The sequence below is a fragment of the Amyelois transitella genome, chromosome 30 (assembly GCF_032362555.1).
Source record: "Amyelois transitella isolate CPQ chromosome 30, ilAmyTran1.1, whole genome shotgun sequence".
NCBI lineage: Eukaryota > Metazoa > Arthropoda > Insecta > Lepidoptera > Pyralidae > Amyelois > Amyelois transitella.
In genome coordinates this window covers 3,160,447-3,187,983 of record NC_083533.1, presented here as the reverse complement: position 1 = coordinate 3,187,983, position 27,537 = coordinate 3,160,447, and the positions used below count along the sequence as shown (strand labels likewise).

The 27,537-nt window shown below is 36.5% G+C and overlaps 2 protein-coding genes across 13 annotated transcripts in view; both read left to right on the top strand.

Moving 5' to 3' along the window:
• The first annotated feature begins 4,143 nt into the window (after positions 1-4,143).
• On the top strand, positions 4,144-4,821 carry LOC106130983 (myb-like protein D). The gene has a single exon (XM_013329946.1). It carries the CDS (start codon positions 4,144-4,146, stop codon positions 4,819-4,821), a length of 678 nt encoding a protein of 225 aa, XP_013185400.1.
• A 2,049-nt stretch (positions 4,822-6,870) lies between these two features.
• Positions 6,871-27,537, top strand: part of LOC106131021 (P protein) — a 40,239-nt gene continuing 19,572 nt past the window's right edge. Inside the window, exons 1-7 of one of the 12 annotated variants that reach the window (XM_013329999.2) lie at positions 6,871-7,090; positions 14,607-14,947; positions 22,609-22,771; positions 23,242-23,287; positions 24,181-24,313; positions 24,712-24,911; positions 25,233-25,490. In XM_013329999.2, the coding sequence (XP_013185453.1) occupies positions 14,752-14,947; positions 22,609-22,771; positions 23,242-23,287; positions 24,181-24,313; positions 24,712-24,911; positions 25,233-25,490 (996 nt within the window). In that variant the 5' untranslated portion in view covers positions 6,871-7,090; positions 14,607-14,751. Of the gene's footprint in view, positions 7,091-14,513; positions 14,948-22,608; positions 22,772-23,241; positions 23,288-24,180; positions 24,314-24,711; positions 24,912-25,232; positions 25,491-27,537 lie in introns of all 12 variants that reach the window. The other 11 variants (XM_060952877.1, XM_013330005.2, XM_013330004.2 and 8 more) reach the window with 11 other exon arrangements.

Here is a 27,537-nt window from a genome sequence, read left to right as displayed (position 1 = left end):
TACAATCACGTCTCAATCCCTTACGGGATAGACAGAGTCAACAGTCTCGGAAATACAGAAAGGTCACATTCAGCTGTTTGCGTCATGGTAATTAAAACCCCATCACCGTATCAGATTCATGATTAAAGTATTGGTTTATCATGTCGCGTTATCGCAAAACCATCTTTTTGAATCACGGTGTGAAATGAACCTTATAATTTAAAAGAAATTTTCTGTGGCATGTTGGGTAAGGGTGAGATCACACAGGTATAAAAATGTTTTATTTATATACATATTTATTGACATATGTATGTATTAAAACACATATGAATGCATATATTTAAATGTGCTAGCAAACTGTCATTATATGAATCTAAATTCCAACATTAAGCCTTAAGGGTAAACATGGTCTCTCAGCAATTTCGAGACTGTAGGCTCTGTCTAACTCGTAAGGGGTAAAGACGTGATTACAGGTTTGTAGAGAACGCCCGCGGCTCCACCCGCGTGAAACGAAAAATTCCGTTTTGAGGACTTCCAACGTCCCTCATCTCCTAGTAGGTACAATCTACCTTCCTGCCGAAAAGATAATTGTTATATGAAATTAAAATAAGAATAATAATATGTAAATTTTCACTTCATTAGAATCCTGTGATTGACTTCAACATAAACATGCGGAAATTCCCGAAATTCCCATGGGAACGGAAATTAACGAGTTTTTTCTCTCTCGCCGGAAATTACCAGACAAAAAAATATTGCTCCAGACTTTTACACCTGTGTGTCAAATATCATCAAAATCGGTTCAGTAGAACAAAAAAAAACTTCTATATGTATTTGTTCTCGCATTTCCCTTATTTCTATTCCAGGTTACATCCGTACGCACCTTCGACATTTAATCCTGCGCTCGTAGAAAGTCGCGCGCGATGCCGTTTTCATCGCGCATCAAAAACTATAGCTATTTCTCTTTTTAAGCGAAAGAAGTATGCAGAGATCGTGGCAATTGGAAAGAGGTAGTCTCTGCCTACCCCTCCGGGAAAGAGGCGTGATTTTATGTATGTTTCTCTTTTTATTATGATATATATTATACTTAGTGCCGTATGGATCCCGGCACCAATGAAAAAAAAAATAGGACCACTTCATCTCGTTCCCATTGATGTTGTAAAAGGCAACTAAGGGATAGGCATATAAACTTGGGATTCTTTTAGGCGATGGGCTAGCAACCTGTCACTATATTTTAAATCTCAATTCTATCATCAAGCCAAAAAGCTGAACGTGTCCTATCAGTCTTTTCAAGACTGTTGGCTCTGTCTACCCTAAAAGACGTGATTATATGTATGTATGTATGTATATGTGTTTATGTATTTTTTTTTTTACAAATTGGACAACAGTGTGACGTGTCCTTTATCAAAGCCATATTTTTATTTGCCTACATCGTTAATTCTTGATGAAGACATTCTTACAATGTTGTGCTGGTCGTGTGTAAGATTTCTGTAATTTTAAACCTAGACTTTTGTGAAAAATACAGAGGATTTTTTTCTCTCAAAATGTAAGTACCTTGACACAGTAGAAGAATTCATTCTTTCTCTTGCAAATGGTGTAAAAGTCGTCCAAAGTGAGATAGCTATTGACTCCTTCGATGTAGTGTGTGTTTAATCCCTTTAGTCGCCTTTTGGGACTTTGTTAAGTTTGGTTTAAGGCACTTTAGAATAGAACCGCTCCATATCTTTCCCATGGATGTTGTAAAAGGCGACTAAGGGATGGGCTTATAAACTTGGAATTCCTCTTGTAACCGATGGGCTAGCAACCTTTCACTATTTAAATCTCAATTCCATCATAAAGCCATACAGCTTATCGTGGCCTTTCAGTCATTTCAAGACTGTTGGCTCTGTCTACCCCTCTAAGTTTCTACGGGGCAAAGCTGGAGTGGTCTATTCCAAAGTGCCGTGAACCACACGGCAATCCACTATCCATGTTATGTATTTGCCTTCAAATGTTTGTATTTTTTACCCAACCAAAGCAAAGGAAGAGTAATGTTTTTTTGATCTCGCAATAATATTATCATTTCTCATTTCCTCCTGTTTGTCTGTCTGTTCATTAGCCGGTTTGATTTCGTTGTGTTTAACTGTATCTTTAAACTTATTCTAAGCCTAAGTACTTACACATGTGAGATATTCATATTGTTTTCAAATCAATCGAAGGTCCAGGTAATTATGATCTAGAATTATTATTCTTAAAGATAAATATATACGGGACAAATTACACTGATTGAGTTAGCCTCGAAGTAAGTTCGAAACTTGTGTTAACGATACTATATTTTATAACAAATACTTATATAGATTCTTCTATCACCGTTTCCAACTGTAGTACATATTTATAATCAGATCTTTTTCCTTTTTGGGGTAGGCAGAGCCAATCTCGAATGAACAAGCCCACGTTGAACTGTGCGGCTTAATTATGGAATTGAGACTCGAATAGTGAATTATCTAGGTTGCTAGCCTATCGCCTAAAATTAAATTCATTAATGCCATATAAGAATTAACACTGTGTCGGAAATAATAATACAAAAAATACCATATTATGAAGATTATATAAAATGCTTATATCACTCTCTTTAGTTATTTCATTCCGTTAAAATAATATGCTTATAAACTTGGGATTCTTCTTTCACGAATCACCTGTCACGATTTGAATTTCAATTCCATGATTAAGCTATACAGATAAACTTGGCGTAAAAATTTCGGCTCCGTGAACCCCGTAAAGGATATAGACGTGTTAATCTATATATATAAAACTCTTCCGTTACTGAGTGACTGACTGACAGACAACGCACAGTCGAAACTACTGGTCGTAGACAGCTGAAATTTGGAATGTAGGTTCCTTGGGATATGTAGGGGAGCACTAAGAAAGGATTTTTGGAAATTCAACCCCCAAGGGGGGGAAAAGGGGTAAAAACGTTTCTATGAAAAATCTTATTCCTTGGGTTTATAAACTTGAAACTTGGCATGAACACGTACATAGGCAAGTAAATATGTTTGACATTATAAGTTTTTTCAAACTACCCTCCAATCGTGATTTAGGGGGTGCGATTGGTTGACTGATTTATTAACGCACAGCCGAAACCGCTCGGTATAGGAGTCTGAGATTTTGAACAGAGGTTCCTTTAGTAACATAAGTGAGCACTAAGAAGGGATTTTTGAAATGTCAACCCCCAAGGGGGGGAAACGGGATAAACTGAGCCGGGGCTGCGGGAAAGTTCTAACGAGATACCGTGGCCCCGGAACGCAAAGGGCCACTGAAGGAACGAGGTGGGTTTTAGTCAGTAAAAGTCTGACACTCCCTTCCGTTCCACCCAGAGCGGGAGAGGTCATTTGATGATTTCCCATCCTTAAAAAAAAGACTTTGTATGACAACTTTCAGTCGTCTCTTTAACATACATAATAACATACATAATTATGTACATACATGCATAACATTAATAACATCACGCCTTTAAATCCCTATTTTGTGTTAACACTACCCATACAAACAGCTAAAAGGAAACAAGTGAAGAGACGAAATTTGTCCGCATCCATTTTCACCTAAATTCTTAACGTTAATGAGATTTACTTTTTATTATCAGGTCAACCTAATAGCCTCACATGTACGTATAACTTCGTAAGAATTTTCTTTCAACTCCTAACCGTTGAGGAGTTGTACCTTCCATCATCAGCTCATTCACATGGGATGATGACTATCAGACGCAAATACTTAGCCAGATCTATGAAATTGTCAAAAACGTAATTGCCTGTAAATTTGAGGTTTGCCCTTGATTTCCCTGGAATACCATCATCAGATCCTGACTAGGTAACAACGGGACCAACTTGAAAGTATACTCTACCGAACAAAAAACGAATCACGTAAATTGGTCCATAAATCTCGGCGTAATCGGTATGCAATATGCATAAATAAAACACCCGAATTTTATTTTCTATTAACTATCACGAGGCTACATCATCCCTGAGTAACACAGGCTATATTTAATTCCAGTTGTAACAAGATTTCAGCCTGTGGAAGAAAAAGCCCTGTCGAATTCATTAAAAAACGCTATATATAACCGAATTACACGTGGGCGAAGCCGCGGGCGGAAAGCTAGTTATGTATATAAAATGTTTCACAACTCCACAGAATATGACTACCGAAAACAGTGGCATTGTCAACATAGCTTACGAAGATACAACTGATGATATTAACATAAATTTAAATAATAATGATGTCGCAAACAACAGAACAGATGATTATTATGATGACGAGTCAACACGGCAGCGTGAAAATGAGAAAATGCAAGTTGACGATGATGAAAACACTAAATATATTGATGTTAATGTGAAAATTTATAAAACAACAGACGCAGAGAATGATTCCGAATTCGTTATTGAGAATGGTCAATCTGAATTTAACAAAAGAAGACTAGCTGTCCATGATACTGAAACAAGTAACTCTGTTGATGGCGGCAATGCAAATAATGATAATTTAACAGACAATATTACAAATCTACGTTTGGGTAATGATTCGTTGGAAATAAATAAAACTACAGTATCGGATACAAACATATTAAGTGATGATAATGATAAATATAATGTTAACAGTGTTAAGAATGATGTGATATTTACAGAAATAAACTCAGATGGTTATGGACATAATATGAATGTTAATGTAAAAAGATATAATCATGTATCGAACAGTTTGTTTAATTTGAATGAGGTTTCACCCAAATCAAGTCTTGGAGGTGAAAAATGGAGAAGTTTTCATGAGAAACGTATTGATTCACCAAGTGTTACTGAAGATAATAAATTTGGTGATATGTAAGTACATAAATTTATTTATAATTACACTAGCTTTCCGCCCGCGGCTTCGCCCACGTGTAATTCGGTTATATATAGCGTTTTTTAATGAATTCGACAGGGCTTTTTCTTCCACAGGCTGAAATCTTGTTACAACTGGAATTAAATATAGCCTGTGTTACTCAGGGATGATGTAGCCTCGTGATAGTTAATAGAAAATAAAATTCGGGTGTTTTATTTATGCATATTGCATACCGATTACGCCGAGATTTATGGACCAATTTACGTGATTCGTTTTTTGTTCGGTAGAGTATACTTTCAAGTTGGTCCCGTTGTTACCTAGTCAGGATCTGATGATGGTATTCCAGGGAAATCAAGGGCAAACCTCAAATTTACAGGCAATTACGTTTTTGACAATTTCATAGATCTGGCTAAGTATTTGCGTCTGATAGTCATCATCCCATGTGAATGAGCTGATGATGGAAGGTACAACTCCTCAACGGTTAGGAGTTGAAAGAAAATTCTTACGAAGTTATACGTACATGTGAGGCTATTAGGTTGACCTGATAATAAAAAGTAAATCTCATTAACGTTAAGAATTTAGGTGAAAATGGATGCGGACAAATTTCGTCTCTTCACTTGTTTCCTTTTAGCTGTTTGTATGGGTAGTGTTAACACAAAATAGGGATTTAAAGGCGTGATGTTATTAATGTTATGCATGTATGTACATAATTATGTATGTTATTATGTATGTTAAAGAGACGACTGAAAGTTGTCATACAAAGTCTTTTTTTTAAGGATGGGAAATCATCAAATGACCTCTCCCGCTCTGGGTGGAACGGAAGGGAGTGTCAGACTTTTACTGACTAAAACCCACCTCGTTCCTTCAGTGGCCCTTTGCGTTCCGGGGCCACGGTATCTCGTTAGAACTTTCCCGCAGCCCCGGCTCAGTTTATCCCGTTTCCCCCCCTTGGGGGTTGACATTTCAAAAATCCCTTCTTAGTGCTCACTTATGTTACTAAAGGAACCTCTGTTCAAAATCTCAGACTCCTATACCGAGCGGTTTCGGCTGTGCGTTAATAAATCAGTCAACCAATCGCACCCCCTAAATCACGATTGGAGGGTAGTTTGAAAAAACTTATAATGTCAAACATATTTACTTGCCTATGTACGTGTTCATGCCAAGTTTCAAGTTTATAAACCCAAGGAATAAGATTTTTCATAGAAACGTTTTTACCCCTTTTCCCCCCCTTGGGGGTTGAATTTCCAAAAATCCTTTCTTAGTGCTCCCCTACATATCCCAAGGAACCTACATTCCAAATTTCAGCTGTCTACGACCAGTAGTTTCGACTGTGCGTTGTCTGTCAGTCAGTCACTCAGTAACGGAAGAGTTTTATATATATAGATAAAAAAACTGATGAACTGACATTCATTCATTCATAAAGTCTATAGGTTCCCGGCACCAATAAAAAAAAAAGAATAGGACCACTCATTCTCTGATGGAGATCTCTATGGATATCGTAAAAGGCGACTAAAGGGTAGGCTTATAATCTTGGAATTCTTGTTGTTAGGCGATGGGCTAGCAACCAGTCACTGTTTGAATCTTAATTCTCTCAACCAAATAGCTGAACGTGGCCTATCAGCTATCAGTCTCTTCAATACTGTTAGCTCTGTCTACCCCGTAAGGCACATAGACATGACTATGTATGTAATGCTCTAATGGTGATGAAAAACATATGAAATTTCAAATTTTAGGTCTAGATAGGATTTGTAGCCTTAATTAAGTAAATACTTGACGTCTTTACTTGTATGCTTAAAAATAATGAAATTAAAACAAATGGGGCATTCGTCCAAGGTTTGAAAAACGTTTGAAAAACCGCCCTCGGGTCCCGAAGTAAAAGTAAAGACAAAGAGAAAATGAGTAAATGAGACGGTACACAAAAAAAAAAGTTTAACTATCAACTAAGTAGGTCGTAACAGACACATAAAATAAATACTCGAAGTTCAATGTTGTTTATTTTTCCGCTAAACTATTGCCTACATAGATAAGAAATATATTATCTCTGTTAGTATACAACTGTTGGCGCGATCGTACGCACGCGTCCGGGCGTAAATAAAAATAAAATAATACCAACCTCGTACGGTGAATGACATATGTATGGCAAAATAAACTAACCGCAAAAACCAATTTTCCACGGTGGAAACTCTAAAAAGAATGTTTCAATAAAATTTGTTTGGAATTTGAAATTGGAATATAAAAAATGAAAACATCAACGTGACATTTTCATGATAAAGTTTGTATTTCGAAATCATTTATTTCATTTTGAAAGTGTTTAATTTAAATTACGAATTATTCAGTGTTATCCTTGCAAATCGCAAGTTTTTTTTTCTTTTGTTTTTAAACGTGCCAGTGGTAGTTTTGAAAATGTACATATGTATGGTCGGCAAAGGTCATATAGCGTGCGTATATCTTAATGCTTTCTAGTCATTTCCATAATAAAATATCTGCTTATAATTACTTATTTAGATGTGGGTTTAATGTAATTATTCTATGATACGCTGATTATCGTTTATCAGAGCAATAATTATCATACATTTATGCATGTTTTATGATTTATTTAAATACTTTATGTAAATTACTTGATTATGCTACACCTACAGTGGTGAATAAATTACGGTTATAATATTATTACCTTCATTTATAATTGTCTAGATGTGGATGTACGGTTTATCTTATCCGTTTAGATTACTAAATAAAAAAAATTGTTCATGCATGTATACCTAAAGGTGAAAAAAATACTGCTTTATATTACGAGTAGGTACAGTGAACTATATTTCTCAAAAAAGAAATATATTTTTAGTAATTAGGTAGGTAAGTAGGTACCTAGGTATATTTGTATACGAATATTACTTTAAAAAGTCATCTATCGCGGAGGGGTAGACAGAGCATATCATTCCATTTGTCACGATCCTTGCATACTTCTTTTGCTTCATCCACATTCATCACTGTCTTTATGCAAGCTCGCCGGTTTAGGGTACTCTTGACCTGACCTCTCACCAGGACGTCCACAATTTGATCAAGGTCCTTCCGACTTGACCTTCCTCTTCCAACGTATCTTTTTACACTCACCTTGTATATTTACTTAGTTAAAATGCTTTTATCCATCCTCTCAACATAACCAAAGCATCTTAAAATTACTTAATTAATTACTTAAATAAATGATTACTGCAATAATTACATAAGTTTTAGAAAAAACAAAATGAAGTACAGACTAAGCTGTATTTTTTTACGATTTTGAAAATGGTTCCTTTGAACAAGGGTTTTCAATTATTTTTTATTTATTCAGGAAACTTATAGCTAATATTTGACAATTTAGCAGTCACTAAGTTAAATATCTTAAAAGTCAGAAGTCATTAGTTGTTTATTTCTGCCGTATATTATTTATTTATATGTTTCACTTTAAAATTTGGAACTACTAGTATAAACACAACATAGATAGATAAAATAAAATTTACAATTAAAAAAAGTCATTCCCTAATTCTTCATAATAACAAAAAAACGTGATTGTAAAAAAAATACTTTTTGCTGTTTTATTTAAGCTTTGAAAAAAAAATTTCGCATTCATAATAATTATGGATTTCAATTAGAATGGATTTTATTACTTAATACATATATATTCATGGAAAAATTGGAATGGAATGGAATCTTACTTGTTTATTACACCATATACCTAGCTTAGGTTATAGTGAATGTCAATTTTAACTTTGCTTAAGGTAATCAATAATACGTACAACTAGAGGTCGCCCGCGACTTCGTCCGCATGGAAACCCTATCAATCCCGCGGGAATTCCGGGATTAAAAGTAGCCTATATGTTATTCTGGATCTTCAGCTTCCTACATACCAAATTTCATCGTAATCGGTTCAGTAGTTTGTGCGTGAAAGAGTAACAAAAATCCCTACTGACATCCTAACATACAAAATTTCGCATTTATAATATTAGTAGGATTTAAATGATGCTTTATAAATTCAGCTGAACTGAAGATTAGAATATATCTTAATATCAATAAACATACCCACTATCCTTCTAATATTAATAACTAGAGTGCCGTGTGGTTCCCGGCACCAATACAAAAAAGAATAGGACCACTACATCGCTTTCCCATGTATGTCGTTAAAGGCGACTAAGGAGTAGGCTTACAAACTTTGGATTCTTTTTTAGGCGATGGGCTAGCAACCTGTCACTATGTGAATCTCAATTCTATCATTAAGCCAAATAGCTGAACGTGGCCATTCAGTCTTTTCAAGGCTGTTGGCTTTGTCTACCCCGCAAGGAATATAGACGTGACCATATGTATGTATTACTAACTAGTGACCTGCCCCGTACACTTTTTATTTCGAAATTCCCGCATTTCATTTCTACATTATTTCATTGATATTCCTACGATGATACCATTTAAGGACCAACCATTTTATTTTAATGTCATCAAGTTAACGAGATACAGCTAAATATAATGTCAATAAACCAATTTGAAGGTTTCAGCTCAAGGACAAAAATAATTTATTTGGTTTTCTTTAAAAGGTAATAGGTTTCTTTTAAGGATATGTGATGTGACGCTTGTATGTGGACAAAGATTGTTAAATTTTCCTTGTTTGTCATACTTAGTCAATTTTAAGACTTAAATTCAACTATTTGTGGTTCTTTTTTCATACAAGCTTATGCCCGCAGCTTCACACGCGTTAAACTAAAATTTATAATTACATTGTTCATTGTTCCCGTATGAATTTAAATAGAAAAATTACTTTAACAGAAAAAGTCCTGAACCCGTAGTAAAGCACGCGCGACGCCGTTTTTATCGCGCGAAAAACTATCGCTGTCCCGTTTTAAGTCATAATAAAAAATTAAACAGCGACTGCTTTTCGCGCGATAAAAACAGCACCGCGCGTGCCTTGCCTTGGGGGCAGTTCAGACGCTGATTAGTTTGTTGTTGTAAAAAAATAAAGAGTTTTATTAGACACTAGCTGTGCCCGTGACTTAGTCCGCGTGGAATAGTTATTTTGGGCATCATTGAAACCCTCAAGGATGTTTTTTTTTTCACATTTTCCATTATTTCTTCGCTCCTTATAGTTGCAGCGTGATGTTATATAGCCTTAGGCCTTCCTCGACAATGGTCTATTCAACACAAAAAGAATTTTTCAAATCGAATCTGTAGTTCCTGAGATTCGCGCGTTCAAACAAACAAACTCTTCAGCTTTATAATATTAGCATAAGTAGCTATCACACATAAAAATATAAAAAAAATACATAGATGGAAAAGGGCCTAATTATTACACGCATGAAAAAAAATAACGTGATTTAAGTACCTAATATGAAAAGAAAAATGTTATAGAACGTGACAATGGCGTGTCACGCAGTCCTTGTCGCCATTTTAATAACTTTCAGCCCATTAAATCACAAACATGACATGTTAACTAGATATTAAAACAAAGATAAAAACAAAAACAACGGATGGTAACATGACATTTCGAGTTTCCATACACGTCAATAACATTTGATTGGTGATTGACTTTTTCATCATTCATTTTATTACATACATACATACATTCATACATTCATACTTTCATACATTCATACAAAGCACGTCTATATCCTCGCGGGGTAGACAGACCAACAGTCTTGAAAAGCTGTTTGGTTTAATGATAGAAAAAGAATCCCAAGTTTACAAGCCTATCCCGTAGTCGCCTTTTATGACATCCATGAGAAAGAGAAGGAGTGGTCTTTTTTTTAAGAAATAGAAATTTTACATTTTACAAGGAAACGTTAGGATTTGAATCCGCAGATTATGGTCAATTTTTCAAAGGTACTAAAGGTGGTTTACATTTAATTTTTAAGGAAGACTTAATGTTGAAAAATTATTTTAAAAATTAATTTGTAGCCATGAGAAAAAAATACCTCCAGTAGTTTCTGCGTGAAAGAGTAACAAACATTCATACTGACATACTCACAAACTTTCGTATGTATAATATTAGGAGGATTTAGTGCAAGTTCACAATCTTGACATAATAATAAGACGTTTCTTTTATATATATTTTTAAATAAAAATATTTGTTAATTAATACAATAATTTTGTAACTCATCATTTCTGATGAGTACTAAATCCTCCTAATATTATACATACGAAAGTTTGTGAGTATGTCAGTATGAATGTTTGTTACTCTTTCACGCAGAAACTACTGGACCGATTACGATGAAATTTGGTATGTAGGTAGCTGAAGACCCAGATTAACACATAGGCTTTTTATCCCGGAGCTCCCGCGGGATTGATAGGGTTTCCATGCGGACGAAGTCGCGGGCGGCCTGTAGTAAATAAATAAATCTTTAGTCAATGAGCATAATATAAAAATTAACATAAGTGACGTACAATAATGAAGTGCGAAATATAATGACAAATGGACTGTACCATTTTATACGGGTATTTGTAATTTACATGACCTACGTGTAAACCAAATATAATAACTTACGTACGAACGAGTATCTACGTACCTAGTTATCATAAAATAATAACAATTATTTGGACTGATAGCATCGTTACAGTATCCTAGCGCTGTTTGCAATGCGATAATGTTATTTCAATATTATTATTAGGTACCTACATACTAGTCTTTTTTTGTATTGGTGCCGGGAGCCACACGGCACCAATACAAAAAAGAATAGGGCCACTCCATCTCTTTCCCATGGATGTCGTAAAAGGCGACTAAGGGATAGGCTCACAAACTTGGGATTCTTTTTTAGGCGATGGGCTAGCAACCTGTCACTAGTTGAATCTAAATTCTATCGTTAAGCCAAAAAGCTGAACGTGGCCGTTCAGTCTTTTCAAGACTGTCGGCTCTGTCTACCCCGCAAGGGATATAGACGTGACCATATGTATGTACATACTAGTGCTGCCTTATGTCTTCGGTCGCGTTGTACTTCTAATAACAACATGAAATTTATGAAAGGAACGGGAATCAAATGCGGGCGGAGTTTTGGCTGCATACATACGTATTATAACGTCTACATCGTTTGCGGGGTAGACAGAGCCAACAGTCTCGACAAGACTTTAATGCCACGATCAGCTTGTTTAAAACACATTGTACGAAGAATGTGAAAAGTGGAAATGAAAGCGTTAAGGAGTATGTTGGGTGTGAAATTGAGTGACAGGATGAGGAACAGCGTGATAAGGGAATGTTGTGATGTGAAAGAAGATGTAGTTACAGTTATAGAAAACGGTATGTTAAGATGGTTTGGTCATGTGGAGAGGATGAATGAAAGCAGGTTGACTAAGCAGATATACAAGGAGAGTGTGGAGGGAAAGGTCGGAGTGGGAAGACCTAGACGAACGTATCTTGATCAAATTAAGGACGTCCTGGTAAAGGGCCGAGCTTGCATGAAGAGAGTTATGAATGTGGATGAAGCGAAGGAAGTATGCAGAGATCGTGGCAAGTGGAAAGATGTAGTCTCTGCCTACCCATCCGGGAAAGAGTGTATGTATGTATACGAAAAAACAAGAGTGTATAAATTACCTACACATATGTCTTCAGTTTTATATATGTATAAACTAATTATAATTAGTTTATACATATATAAAACTGAAGATATAATAATTATTATACAGATGACGTGTTCAGTTCACGTGACCTAAACTGTTCATTATAAATTTTATAATTCACGTGAATTACAAAGGGCTTAAACCAAATATTTAACTTGATAATAGTACGCGCGTTTGTTTTTCATTTGTTGCTATATAAAATTGTAGTTCTTTATCGTCATGTTGTAATTTCTGGTTAAATTTCCTCTCTGTGTCTCTATCCCTTTGTCGCCTTATACGACATCCATGGGAAAGAAATGGAGTGGTCCTATTCTTTTTGTATTGGTGCCGGGAACCACACGTTAAATTTCCTCTCTGTGGAAATCTTCGCCATGAGGGCATTGGTTGGTTACCATACGTACACAAATATAAACACGTCTTTATTCCTTACGGGAAAGACAGAGCCAACCGTCTCACAAAGACTGATAGGCCACGTTCAGCTGTAAGGGTTGATGATGGAATTGAGATCCAAATATGAACAACAAACCAAGGAAAAAAAACAAATAGAAGCTCGAGTTTATAAGCCTATCCCTTAGTCACCTTTCACGACATCCATTGGGAACGATTTAGAGTGGTTCCACTCCTATGCCAATTCCATTCGTCCAATTGGTTGCTATACAGCTGAACGTGGTCTTACAGTATTTTCAAAACTGTTGGTTCTGTCTTCCCTGAAAGGAAAAGACTTGATTAAATGTATGTAGATTTTTTTTGTAAAAAGTGAACCGCCTCCAATCGATATACTCCTTTTTTGAAGTCGGTTAAATCTCTATGACCTTTTCCTAAGCGTAATAAACACTCTCCTGAAAACCGCATCAAAATTTGGTACAGCGAATCACAATATAATAAAACAACATACATACTACATACAGGTTAAACTGAGAACCATCTTTTAATGAAGACGGTAAAAAAAACTAGGTTATATTCTTATTATTTCAATTTCTATGAGGTCAAAAACGTCACTGCAATGCACTTATTGCAATTACATTGTGCACTTGTGTTTAGGTCAAAGTTATTACCTCAATGGAAGTGGCTTTTATACTTACATATGTACATACAAACATACATATAGTCACGTCTATATCCCTTGCGGGGTAGACAGAGCCAATAGTCTTGAAAAAACTGATAGACCACGTTCAGCTTTTTGGCTTGATGATAGAATGGAGATTTGAATAGTGACAGGTTGCTATGCCATCGTCTATAAGAAGAATCTCAAATTTATAAGCGTATCCCTTAGTCGCTTTTTACGACATCTATGGGAACGAGATGGAGTGCTGCTATTCTTTTTTTTATAGATGCCGGGAACCACACTGCACGCTTTTATACTTATTCAATTCATTGTCAATATTTCCATATTTATAGAATGCAGTACCTCTCCCTAGTGTTGCCTATCGATAGTTGAGTAAAAGTAATCGATACTATCGATATGTTTATGGTTCCCGGCACCAATAAAAAAGTATTATAAATAATATAAATCACACAAAAATTTTACAGAAAAATAAATTTGTTAGTGGTAAATTAATTTAGTTATTATATTAAACTCTTCCGTTATTGGGTGACTAGGGAATGACAAACAAAACACAGCCCAAATTACTGGGTCTAGAAATTTGAAATTTGCTATGAAGGTTCCTTATGGTCTAGGGGTGCACTATGAGAGGATTTTCCGATATTCCCGCGGGAACGAGAATAAACAGGATTTTTTATAAAACGCACGGGAGCTGTGGACGTCCTTTAGCTTATAACAGAGAAATATGAATTTTTGTTTGTAATGATTTAATTTAAAAACGACTAGACCGATTTTGGTGATTGTCAAAGAGACATACAAAACCCTAAACTCGTCGAGAGTACCACTGGAGTGAGCGTCAAAGCTATTTTTTTAAACATAAGAATTTCAAAAGCTGATCTTAAAAAAAATTCCATGTTGCAGCTACATTAAAATTTCTGCTTAGCTTATGAATAAAAAAAAACTTATCAAAAAAAATGTCACTGGCTCTTTTAAAAACTTGTAGTTACATATTTTTTTAAATAATCCGGAATCCGGGTCATAATGTAACAAAAAATGTAAATAAAGATCATTTTAAATTTTCTGAAAGAAGATTCAACGTCTATTTCTGTTACCATTTTTAGAATAAAAAATGAAATAAAAAAAAAATAACGTCATTCAAAATCCCGCGTGTGACTGTCAGCAACAAATAGAAAAGGCGGTGAATTATTCTCATCAAATTTACAAAATGAAAATTCATTAACAGTTAGGTATATTATATTTAAATAATTATTTAAGTGAATTAAATTTAAATTAATTACATAGTGACAATTTGCTTGTGAACAAAAATGGACAAACTAATGAACAGTGTTAAAAAATTGACGGGTTTCTCCAGAAAGGAGCCCCCAGGATTGACCAGGAGTGACTATTCTTTGGTGTCGTGTAGCGAGCTGACCACGGGCCAACTGTGGCTGAGTTTGCCCGAAGAAGTCAAGGGTGATCCGGCATTTGACTCGTTGAGACAGTTGTACGAAAATGAGCGCAGTGAGTATTACACAATTTTATTATTTTTTGTAATTGGTTCAATTTTTATTTTATACTTGAGGCCGCCCGTGACTAAGTCCGCATGGAAACCCTATCAATCCCAAGCGAAATCCGAGATAAAAAGCCTATATGTTATTCTGGGTCTTCAGCTAACTTCATACCAAAATGAAATTTCGAAAACGTAATCTGTTCAGTCGTTCTTGCGTGATAGAGGAACAAACGTCCATACTGACATACGAACAAACTTTCGCATTTATAATATTAGTAGGATGCACGCACATTGGTTTAATTTGTATACACGTTAGCACCACTTCTCTTTCCCAGACGTAAGGTTATTAACACAATAAAAAGGTAGAACCTACATACTTTTTCAATTATACAAACAAATAGTCATCTATCAGTTGCGGGGTAGACAAAGTCAACATTCAAATAGTTACAGAATACTAGCACATCGCCTACACAAGGAATCCCAAGTTTATAAGCTTATCCCTTAGTCGCCATTTACGACATCCATGGGAAAGGGATGTAGAGGTCCTATTCTTAAAAGCAAGAAAACACACGGCACCTAATTTTATTTATCTTCTAATGCTACAGACAACTATTAGTGCCAATAGTTAGTTAGTCAGCGCTTGATCCTATGCCTATATGTCTAGCATTGATGTTTGTAAAGATAGCGAATGAAAAACAAAACAAACAAACTGACTCATCGACAAAGACACGTGCCAAAATTGAATCTTCACTATAATTATGTCTGATAAAGTAGGTAATTAATTTAAAATAGATAATTCTTGGAACCATTCCAAATTGTATGCAGAGGAACTTCGATGATCGAAGCGGAAATATATGTAAGTACTTACATACACATAGTCACGTCTATGTCCCTTGCGGGGTAGAAATAGTCAATAGTCTTAAAAAGACTGAATGGCTACGTTCAGCTATTTAGCTTAATGATAAGTTTAGGTTTAAAGATATTTATTGTCAAAAAAAATTATAGAATTGAGATTCAAATAGTGACAGGTTGCTAGCCCATCGCCTAAAAACCAATCCCAAGTTTGTAAGCCTATCCCTTAGTCGACTTTTACGACATCCATGGGAAAGAGATGGAGTGGTCCTATTCTTGTTTGTATTGGTGCCGGGAACCACACGGCACTAAAATATCAAATTAATGTAATATCCTACTACTATTATAAAGGCGAAAGTTTGTATGGATGTTTGTTACTCTTTCACGCAAAAACTACTGAACCGATTACCATGAAATTTGGTATGTAGGTAGCTGAAGACCCAGAATAACACATAGGCTACTTTTTATCCCAGAGATCCCGCGGGATTGATAGGGTTTCCATGCGGACGAAGTCGCGAGCGGCCTCTAGTATTTAATAAAACAGGTTTTCAGGGTGACCAAAGTCAGACAGAACTAGTTACATGCTGGTTTTAAAGCCATTCCTGTTAAACGTAATCTTGAGTCGTATTTAAATCCCTGTATGGCTTCGTTGGAACCCTTTTGTAAACTTATTTGTGCCGTGCCTAGCAGATATGACATTGCATAGGGCGTTGTTGTCACTTGGGGCCCTTATGCGTAATCATTCCATTTGTAATGGTAGCGAAGTTTCAGGCTCGATTTTCAAAGACACAAAGGCAGATTGTTTCCATTACAGCTGATTGTTAAGGAAATTTGTCTGGGATTCTGGAAAATTCTACCATTAAGCCATACAGCTGACCGTGGAATTTCAATCTTTTCAACATTGTTTTGTAAAATGTACCCTTATACGATACAATTGATCGGTATGAAATTGAGTGACCGGATAAGGAACAGCGTGATAAAGGAATGTTGTGATGTGAAAGAAGATGTAGTTACAGGAATAGAAAACCGTATGATAAGATGGTTCGGTCATGTGGAGAGGATGAATGAAAGCAGGTTGACTAAGCAGATATACAAGGAGAGTGTGGAGGGAAAAGTCGGAGTGGGAAGGCCTAGACGAACATATCTTGATCAAATTAAGGACGTCCTGGTAAAGGGTCAGGTTAAGAGTACCCGAAACCGCCGAGCTTGCATGAAGAGAGTTATGAATGTGGATGAAGCGAAGGAAGTATGCAGAGATCGTGGCAAGTGGAAAGATATAGTCTCTGCCTACATGCCAAGTTTCAAGTTTCCAAACAAAGTGGTATAGGCTGTGCGTGTCTGTGACGTGAAATAATGCCATCTCACCTCAAAATGTCACATTTAATAAAGCCATCTCACCTCAGAAAGTCGGGAATAGATTACATATGATTGCAAGGTAGAAACAGTTCGTTAAACTATGACGCACATTCTCATTCGATTCTTGTTTTTCAGTGCAATTATTATAATGTGCCGTGTGGTTCCCGGCACCAATACAAAAGTCGCCTTTTACTACATCCATGGGAATGATACGGAGTGGTTTCTATTCTCTTTTTTTTTCTTCATTGGTGCTGGGAACCACACGGCACCTTTATTTTATATTTCAGTAACTATTTTTTTTTTATATTTCATAATAAGTTTTCATTTCATTGTCCAAAATAAATAAAGTGAATCGACATCCCGGCTTTGGTCCCAATTGCATCTTCACCTCTCTGGTGAGGAGCCCGGGGTATGCCATGGATCCTGGATTGGGTGAGTCAGGTTTTTACACGAAGCGAATCCCATCTGGCCTCCGCAACCTTTGCAGGGGAACCTAACCCGTATTGGATCCGTGGTTACACAGCCATTTGCCTGAATGTGCAGGTTTCCTCGCGACGTTTCGCCTTGATCAAACAAGCATTGGTTAGTATTCAAACTAATGCACATAATTTAGGAAGTATGCAGAGATCGTGGCAAGTGGAAAGATGAAGTCTCTGCCAACCCCTCCGGGAAAGAGGCCTGATTTTATGTATGTAGGTATGTATGCACATAACTTCGAAAATATTTATCGGTAGATTGGTACATTACCGAAGTGGGATTTGTAATAAGTTTTGGAGAAATATGGAATAACTTAAGTGAATAAAGTTATACCTACATAGGTACATGCGTAAATAAATCACGTCTTATATAATTGTTATGTACTCCTTCATTGAACAATAAAGCATTTACTTACTTAGGTACTCAAGTAAAATATTCACGAGCAAAGCAAGGTCACAACCTTGAGAGCTTTTTGTTGACAAACAAACCAACACGCCAACATTACAAAGTATCAGTTACTTGATGTAATGGGTTCGAAGAATTTATTCACAACAGCAAGTGTATGCATTCATATAATCACGTCTATCACGTCGCGAAGGAAGTATGCAGAGATCGTGGCAAGTGGAAAGAGGTAGTCTCTGCCTACCCCTATGTATGTAATCACGTCTAAATGTCTTGCGGATGGACAGACAGACCCGAAAAGACTTATAGGCCACGTTGAGCTGTGTGGCTTAATGATAGAATTGAGATTCAAATAGTGACAGGTTGCTAGCCCGTCGCTTAAAAGAAGGATCCCAAGTTTATATGCCTAACCTTTAGTCACCTTTTACGACATCCATTGGAAAGGGATGGAGTGGATTATAGTGGACCTATTCTTTTTTTCTACTGGTGCCGGGAACCACACGGCATAAGAAGTGCAACTATAGAAATACTAGCTCTTACCTGAAGCTTTGTCGGCGCGGATTGTATGTATGTGTGAAAGTAGTAAGTAAGGTCTAAGTATCTAAGTTATGCAGTAGATAACGTGTGAAGAGACAACAAACAAACAAACTTACTTTCACATTTTATTATACCTATTATTAGTTGGGATGTCACTATTCTAATTTCAATTCTATCATAAAGCCAAACAGCTAAACGTGGCCTATCAGTCTTTTCAAGTCTGTTGGCTCTGACCACCCTGCAAGGGGTATAGTCGTGATTATATGTATGTACTAGAGGCCGCCCGCGACTTCGTCCGCATGGAAACCCTATCAATCCCACGGGAACTCTGGGATAAAAAGTAGCCTATGTGTTATTCTGGGTCTTCAGCTACCTACATACCAAATTTCATGGTAATCGGTTCAGTAGTTTTTGCGTGAAAGAGTAACAAACATCCATACATCCATACAAACTTTCGCCTTTATAATAGTAGTAGGATAATGTCACCTACATTATACATACGTACATATAATCATACCATAAAGATGCGGTCATTTAAAGCGAGGCTGGTTAGTTTTATGTGGTCGTCACTGTACAAAAAAAATATACAGGGCAGAAATTTATAGAAAAGAAATTAAGTAGTTACTACCTAGGTACATACGTATAGCTTATGTCAGTGTCAAAGCTTATAGCAAGTCGACAATCGTGTTCTTAAATAAATATTATGTATAAAAAATTATAGGTATATGATAAGTATTAACAAAGTTGACTGAACTAAATAGAATAAACAAAAAAAGGAAATATTACTTATATAGATTTATCTCCAAAGATTGGAGTATTCTTCGCTCGCGTTTTGGTATTTCAAATAATAATGCGCGTGCGTCGGTTGGCAAGCCGCCTAGAACCAGATTTAACCGGCTAATTATAGCGTAAACCTGTTTTGTCTGGATCGTATTCAAATATACAAGAATTCCTTTGAAAATAGACTTAAATTCAATGTAGTAATGTTCAAAATCTTTTGAAAAAGAACTGCATAACATTCCGATTATATGGGAGACAGGAATTTGTAATTATTTAAAACCAGGATAGACGGACAAAAAGTTTGTTGTTTGGATAAAAAGCTAAAATTAGTACCGGCCAAGTGTGAAAGAAATATAAATAAAAGCTGGCTAATACTTAAACACAGACAATTTTTTGCGTTTTTCCGTTTTTTTTTTTCATATAATAATAAAAAAGCGAGACAGCGATAGTTTTTCGCGCGATCAAAAAGGCATCGCGCGTGTCATACTACGGGTGATGGGCTAGCAACCTGTCACTGTTCGAATCTCAATTCCATCATTAAGCCGTACAGCTGAAAGTGGCCTTTCAGTCCATTTGGGACTGATGGCTCTGTCTACAGCGTAAGGTATGAAGACGTGAATAGTATGTGTGTCAGTGTGTGTAATATTACGAAGATCGTAATTACCCAAATTATTCGGATTGGACTAAAAATATCGCAAAAAAAAATTATGTGGTGCAATTACTATAAGAGTTGAACACGTCACGATTATTATACTCAAAATTATGAGAACTTATTCGATTTTAGGGTTCTACTATAGAAAAATAAATGTTAAAACATCTATACTCATATTATAAAGCTAAAGAGTTTGTTTGTTTGTTTGAACGCGCTAATTTCAGGAACTACTGGTTCGAATTGAAAAATTCTTTTTGCATTGAATAAACTATTTATGGAGGTAGGCTTTAGGCTTTATATAACATCACGCTGCAGTTATAAGGAGCAAAGAAATAATGGAAAATGTAAAAAATATTCATCCTTGAGGGCTTCAATAATGCCCAAAATAATTATTCCACGCGGACGTAGTTGCGGGCATAGCTAGTATAATATAATTATTTTTACTTCATTATCTTGAACGTAAAAACTACTGGACCGATTATAATGGAACAATAATACATATAACTAAGACATTGGAATAACATTATTTAATTCGTTCATAAAATCACGGCGATATCTCTTGCGGGGTAGAAAGTGCAGTCAGTCTTTAAAGACTGACAAACAATAACATTATAAGTTAAAAAATATATGTATCTTGTTCTTTTTTTATTTGACAAAATGATTCAAAGCATAAGATTACATAAATGCTACCCGTGCAAAGTCGGGTTGCTAGTTAAAAATTATATAAAGGAATAGGCTTATAACTTCTTTTAGGCGACGGGTTTGCAACCTGTCACTATTTGAATCTCAATACTATCATCGTATCTTGATCAAATTAAGGACGTCCTGGTAATGGGTCGGGTCAAGAGTACCCGAAACCGCCGAGCTTGTATGAAGAGAGTTATGAATGTGGATGAAGCGAAGGAAGTATGCAGAGATCGTGGCAAGTGGAAAGAGGTAGTCTCTGCCTACCCCTCCGGGAAAGAGGCGTGATTTTTATGTATGTATGTATACTATCATCAAGCCAAACAGCTGAACGTGGCCTATCAGTCTTTTCTAGACTGTTGGCTCTGTCTACCCCGCAAGGAGTATAGACGTGATCATATGTGTGTGTGTGTTTGTGTATTGCTCGTTTAGTAGTATACGACATACGGAACCCTTATTTTTTAAACTCGAGTCGCGCTTAATATGCCCACATTTAAACACCGGATATAATTATCCACCGACCCCGTATTATGATTCTGTCATCAACATTAACATCATCATCATCACTATTACGGCATGCTAAAGCAAATCTATACTAATATTATAAAGATGAAAAGTTTGTTTGTTTCAACGCGCTAATCTCAGGAACTACTGGTTCGAATTGAAAAATTCTTTTTGCGTTAATATACCATTTATCGAGGAAGGCTTTAGGCTATATAACATCACGCTGCAACTATAAGGAGCGAAGAAATAATGTAAAATGTGAAAAAATACAGGGGAAATTCTTCATCCTTGATGCTTCAATGATGCCCAAAATAACTATTCCACGCGGACAAAGTCGCGGGCACAGCTAGTGACTTGATATAGTTAGAACGATATTTGTGTTATACTAACGACATTACCGTGCCGTGTGGTTCACGGCACTTAAGAATGGGACCACTCAATATCTTTCTCATGGATGTAGTAAAAGACTAAGGGAAAGGCCAGTAAACTTGGAATTCCTCTTGTAGTCGATGGGCTAGCAACCTGTCACTATTTGAATCTCAATTCTGATTCATTAAGCCACACAGCTAAACGTTGCCTATAAATCTTTTCGAGATTGTTGGCTCTGTCTACCCCCCAAGCGACATTGACGTAACTATATGTATGTACATATGTTTGTATGAAATTTGGAAAAAGATTTATCTGAGGAAGATTTACATCTATCTTTCTGATTGGTCTGGGTCTAGGATGTTAATCTATATAAGTAGATATTTATTATAAAATATAGTATCGTTGAGTTAGTATCTCGTAACAAAAGTCTAGAACTTACTTCAAGGCTAACTCAATCTGTGTAATTTGTCACGTATATATATTACTTGAGGCCGCCCGCGACTTCGTCTGCGTGAAATCGATCCCGCCGCCACTCCGGGATAAAAAGTAGTCTATGTGTTATTCTGGGTCTTCAGCTACCCACATACCAAATTTTATCGTAATCGGTTCAGTAGTATTTGCGTGTGAGAGTAACAAACATCCATACTGACATTAAGAGTACCCGAAACCGCCGAGCTTGCATAAAGATAGTTATGAATGTGGATGAAGCGAAGGAAGTATGCAGAGATCGTGACAAGTGGAAAGATGTAGTCTCTGCCTACCCCTCCGGGAAAGAGGCGTCATTTCATGTATGTACCTATGTATAATGACATCCTGACATACAACCTTTCGCATTTATAATATTAGTATAGATATATAGATATATATATAATAAATGTTACCCGTCCGAAACCGCGCTGGTCGCGTGTATTAGATAGATAGATAAAACTATTTATTGCACCATAAGAGTAAAACATACAAAACAACACTAAGCAGATATAGATGGTACATAGGCGGACTTATCGCTAAAGCAATCTAGCTAGTATTAGCCTAAAACTTTAACGAGGCTTCATTCCACAGGCAAAGAATCCATCCCCCTGACGATCAGGAACGGTTCCTCATCAAAGCCGAAGCGGTTGCCGCTGGTGAATTCCGCTCCTCATCTGAATAACAATGTGGTGGCACCTGAAGGTGGAACCAGGGCAGAGGCTCCGGCTTTCGGAAACGGAAAGGAGGAGGTTAAGTGAGTACCGTGCAGTGCAGTTTGTTACCGCTTGTTGTTGAGCTGACTAACTTATTCATCGTAGACATCCTGACATACTCGCAGACTTTCCCATTTATAATATTAGTAGGATATACATACATATGGTCACGTCTATATCCCCTGCGGGGTAGACAGAGCCGACAGTCTTGAAAAGACTGATTGGCCACGTCAGCTATTTGGCTTAATGATAGAATTGAGATTCAAATAGTGACAGGTTGCTAGCCCATCGCAAAAAAAGAATCCCAAGTTTGTAAGCCTATCCTTTAGTGGCCTTTTACGACATCCATGGGAAAGAGATGGAGTGGTCCTATTCTTTTTTGTATTGGTGCCGTGAACCACACGGCACAGTAGTAGGTTATATATTTTTGTGAATAAGTACTTTATACCAAAGTGTGCAGAAGAAAATTGACATGTTTCGATGGATCATTTAACCTTTAGTTTATTTTCAGAATCAAATATGGAAACGAAGACCAAAATCATCAGAAACAGACGAAGGTGAGTTTGAAAATTTAAATTTTGAGATTCAGAAAAATGTGAAGGTTCTTAGCCAACTTTATCTTAGCACTGACATCTTTGGAAGCGGCAATGAACTTAGTTTTAATAAATTTTTCAACGTCAACATAATATGTTGTGTAACCAAAAGATATGACAAATATTAATTGATGTTTGAAATGTCACATATAAAAAAAATATATGAATTAGAATGAAATGTCACAAATAAAAAAGAATATGAATTAAAATAATGCCTAAAAGAAGATTTATGCTGATAATAAGCTGTAGCGGGAGCGATGATTCGGCTCGACCGCCACCAAAGGGAAGATATTCCGCCAGGCTAGGTGTCATGCCTGGGGAACCGCGGCTCCAACGATATTATGTCGGAGGTTGTATATATGCTCCAATTAGTGAAATCTTTGCTTGCCCGATTTAGACTTTTCGCTGTTTTTGTCTGATAGTGTCGAATGATTTCTTTTTTGACTTGTGGCGTAGAGATGTCGCCACAAAACCTTTTCCTTAATTCTACAATCTACGAGGAAAGGGAAGTAATAACACGTGATGTTTCCTTCGCTACTTACATATATGATGACGTCTATATCCCTTGCGGGATAGACAGTGCCAGCAGTCTTGAAAAGACTGATAGGCCACGTTCAGCTGTTTGGCTTGATGATAGAATTGAGATTCAAATAGTGACAGGTTGCTAGCCCGTCGCCTTAAAGAAGAATCCCAAGTTTATAACCCTATTCCTTAATCGCCTTTTACGACATGCATGGGAACGAGATGAAATGATCCTGTTATTTTTTGTATTGGTGCCCGGAACCACACGGCACTACTCCTGGCTCACAGATTCATCACGATGATTTAGCAAATCTGATGAGGAACTTTCTTTACAGATCGCAAAAGCCCGACATTACACCAAGATGACACTACTCCTGGCTTGCTGGGTATTCTTCACCGTAGTCTTCCTCATGTACAGCGAGAAGGAAGAAATCACGAGGAACACTTTCGTCACCAGCGAAGTAAAAAGTAAGTAGTGATTTATTTAAGTTACGACAAGTGTTTTGAGTTGCTCTATAGGCCTATACTTAGTCATTTATATACGCTTCGTAGTTTGGCGAAGCGTAATTTACTTACTTCTGAAGAAAACTAACTTTGGTTCAACTTTGGCGAAGCGTAATTTAGTTAAATCTGATAGGATTGATTTCATGAAAAACCCGGTTTCTTAATCCCTGGGTTATGGTCATAGGACTTCTCAAGACTAAGGTTATGATCATTTTTGTTCCTCAACATTATTCACAAGAACAGTCCGCGAACATTCAAAAGTAGAATAAATGGGTATCTATTGGTGATGACTCATCTTCATCATGACTTGCCATCAGTTTACACGACTAGTATTTGGTTTATTGATTTAATCATCTTTCCAGGCTACACCCTGAACATTTCGGACAACAAGCTGACAATACTCCTGACACTGTCAGGCCCGTTTCTATCTGAACAAAGCCAGCAGAAACTCAATACAACCCAGTTAGAAATGGCGGACAAAATGGACGTCTGGTTAGAGAGATGGCGGCTGAAGACTGGCGTTCGGAATTTTGGCGGGAAAGAAGATATTGAAAGTAAAGAGGTAGGTTATCAGCTCATCCACATTCACTATCTTCTCGTCGTGACTCCAGGTCAAGTCCTTCATGATATACATACATACATACATATAATCACGTCTATATCCCTTGCGGGGTAGACAGAGCCAACAGTCTTGAAAAGACTGATAGGCCACGTTCAGCTGTTTGGCTCCATGATGGAATCGAGATTCAAATAGTGACAGGTTGCTACCCCGCAAGGGATATAGATGTCATTATATGTATGTATTAATTATTTATAAAGAGAGTGCTTTTTCTTTTCTGGGCCAAAAATCACGCGGCTGATTCAACTTTAATTTCGTCCACAGTTCTCACAAACATGGACAATAGTACTTCATAAACCAGAAGACGTGGATTTCAACGTAGGAGAGCCCCGTTCAAAGGTGCTCCACCTAGCGTCTACTGCTTCGAACACGTCTACCGTCTACGCGATCCAAATGAAAACTGACGTGAATTCTACGACGCCATTGACAATGAGTTACACTTTGGATCCGCTAGATGGCACTACGGGCGTTTTGTACGCATGCGTGCTGTTGGTGGGGCTGTATGTACTTATCATTTTTGAGGTGAGCATCTATCCTTTTTCCCAAAAAAAAAGAAGACAGTGATATCTCGAGACGTGAATTGGAAATTAATATATACATGTATGTTTATATATTTTACTTATTTACATATGTACGTATATATTTGTTTGTTGTTCACTCTTGGCTCAATTCTGTATGCGATCCTCTTATTGTCAGGTTGGCTGGAAGATATCCCACTAAGGGATAAGCCCGCCTTTGTAATGTACTACTGTTTTATATTTGGAATGTACTCCTGTATTGACCAATAAAGCATTTATTTACATTTCTAATCGCCACCTGTGGCCGTGTGGTTCCCGACACTAGAACTACTCCATCTCTTTCCCGTGGATGTCGTAGAAGGCTACTAAGGGAAATGCTTTAAAATTTGGGATTCTTCTTTTAGGTGATGGGCTAGTAGCAACCCGTCACTATTTGAATCTCAATTCCATTATTTAGTCAAACAGCCGAACGTGGCCTATCAGTCTTTCAATAGTACTGTTGGCTCTGTCTTCCCCGCAAGGAATATACATAGATGTGACTATATGTATGTATCTTTTGAAGGAAAAGTCGAGAGAAATAACTAGTATTAAATAGCTAAGATAAATAATTGAGTGCATAAGAAAGATCGTATAATTAAGCGCTTAAACACGATGCTCCTCAGATAAGTATCTATGCATGATGACGCATCTAAACGTCTGTTTGTATGTATGTGTACATATGTCTGTTATCACAATCAGTGCAAACGTCGAAAACGTGCAAATGATAAGGGTTATCAGTCGTCAATGAATCGCAAAATATGTGTATCATTTACAATGCAAATACATAGTTAGCTCTTAAACTAACATTAAAGAAAGACTATATTCCTATGTTTGACATTGGGTATTTAACTATACTTTCAAACAAAATGAAATCATCAATGTCGGTCCAGCGGTTCAGTTGTGAAAGCGTAAAAGACAAACGGACAGACAGACATACTTTGGTAGTCAGCTGGTGTCTTCTTTTCTGTTCTTGAATATACACGAGACCAGAGTCATAGATCAATTTCAAAATAATCATAGATAGATAGATGAAACTCTTTATTGCACCATAAGAGTAAAACATACAAAACAGCACAAAACAAATAGAGATGGTACAAAGACGGACTTATCTCAAATAAAATATCTTCCAGTAAATCTAATCAAACTTCCTATTTTATTTTTTAAGATATTAAAAAAAACAGGTGTACGAAGTTTTACTCCTAAAATGACCATGGACTTAGACATAAAATTATATCAAATAACACAGGCATAGGTTTCCCTAGACCCCGCTAGTATATGGTTAGAGAATTATGACCAAATCATACAACTACATTCTTAAGTGGATCAATAGATTTCTCGAAAAGTGACGTACATACATATATATAAATATATACGTGGCATAAGAATTTAGTACTAGTAAGTTTGACGTGAACAAAAAAAATGTTCTTCAGTTCCCGGCACCAACATAAAAAAAGATGGAGGACCACTCTATTCTCTTTCCCATGGATGTCGTAAAAGGCGACTAAGGGATATGGTTAAAAACTTAAGATTCTTCTTATAGGTGATGGGCTAGCAACCTGTCACTATTTGAATCTCAATTTCAATTATTAAGCCAAACAGCTGAATGAGTCCTGTTAGTCTTTCAAGACTGCTGGCTCTGTCTACCCGGCAAAGGTTATAGACGTGATTATAAGTATGTATGCCCAGGGCGAAGCGAGTACAGTGTAATTAAAATAAACTGTACCTAAAATGAGGTACATTAATTCTCAACAGTTTTCACACGGCGCTATCTAGCTTGTCATATGTCTGTGTCTAATACTGTTTATGCCGCACGTAATAATTATGTCTTCCATTTTATATCAAACACGTGTGACTCCGGTCACATGTTATTGGAAATAGGTAAATAAATAAATAGTTTCAAGCGGTAGTTAATTAGGTATTTATTAATGAGCGAGCATGGTAGGTTTAATTTAATTTATTTCGCTTTATTTAATTCAGTACTGTTACTAAGGGATGATGTTGTCTTGTTCCCT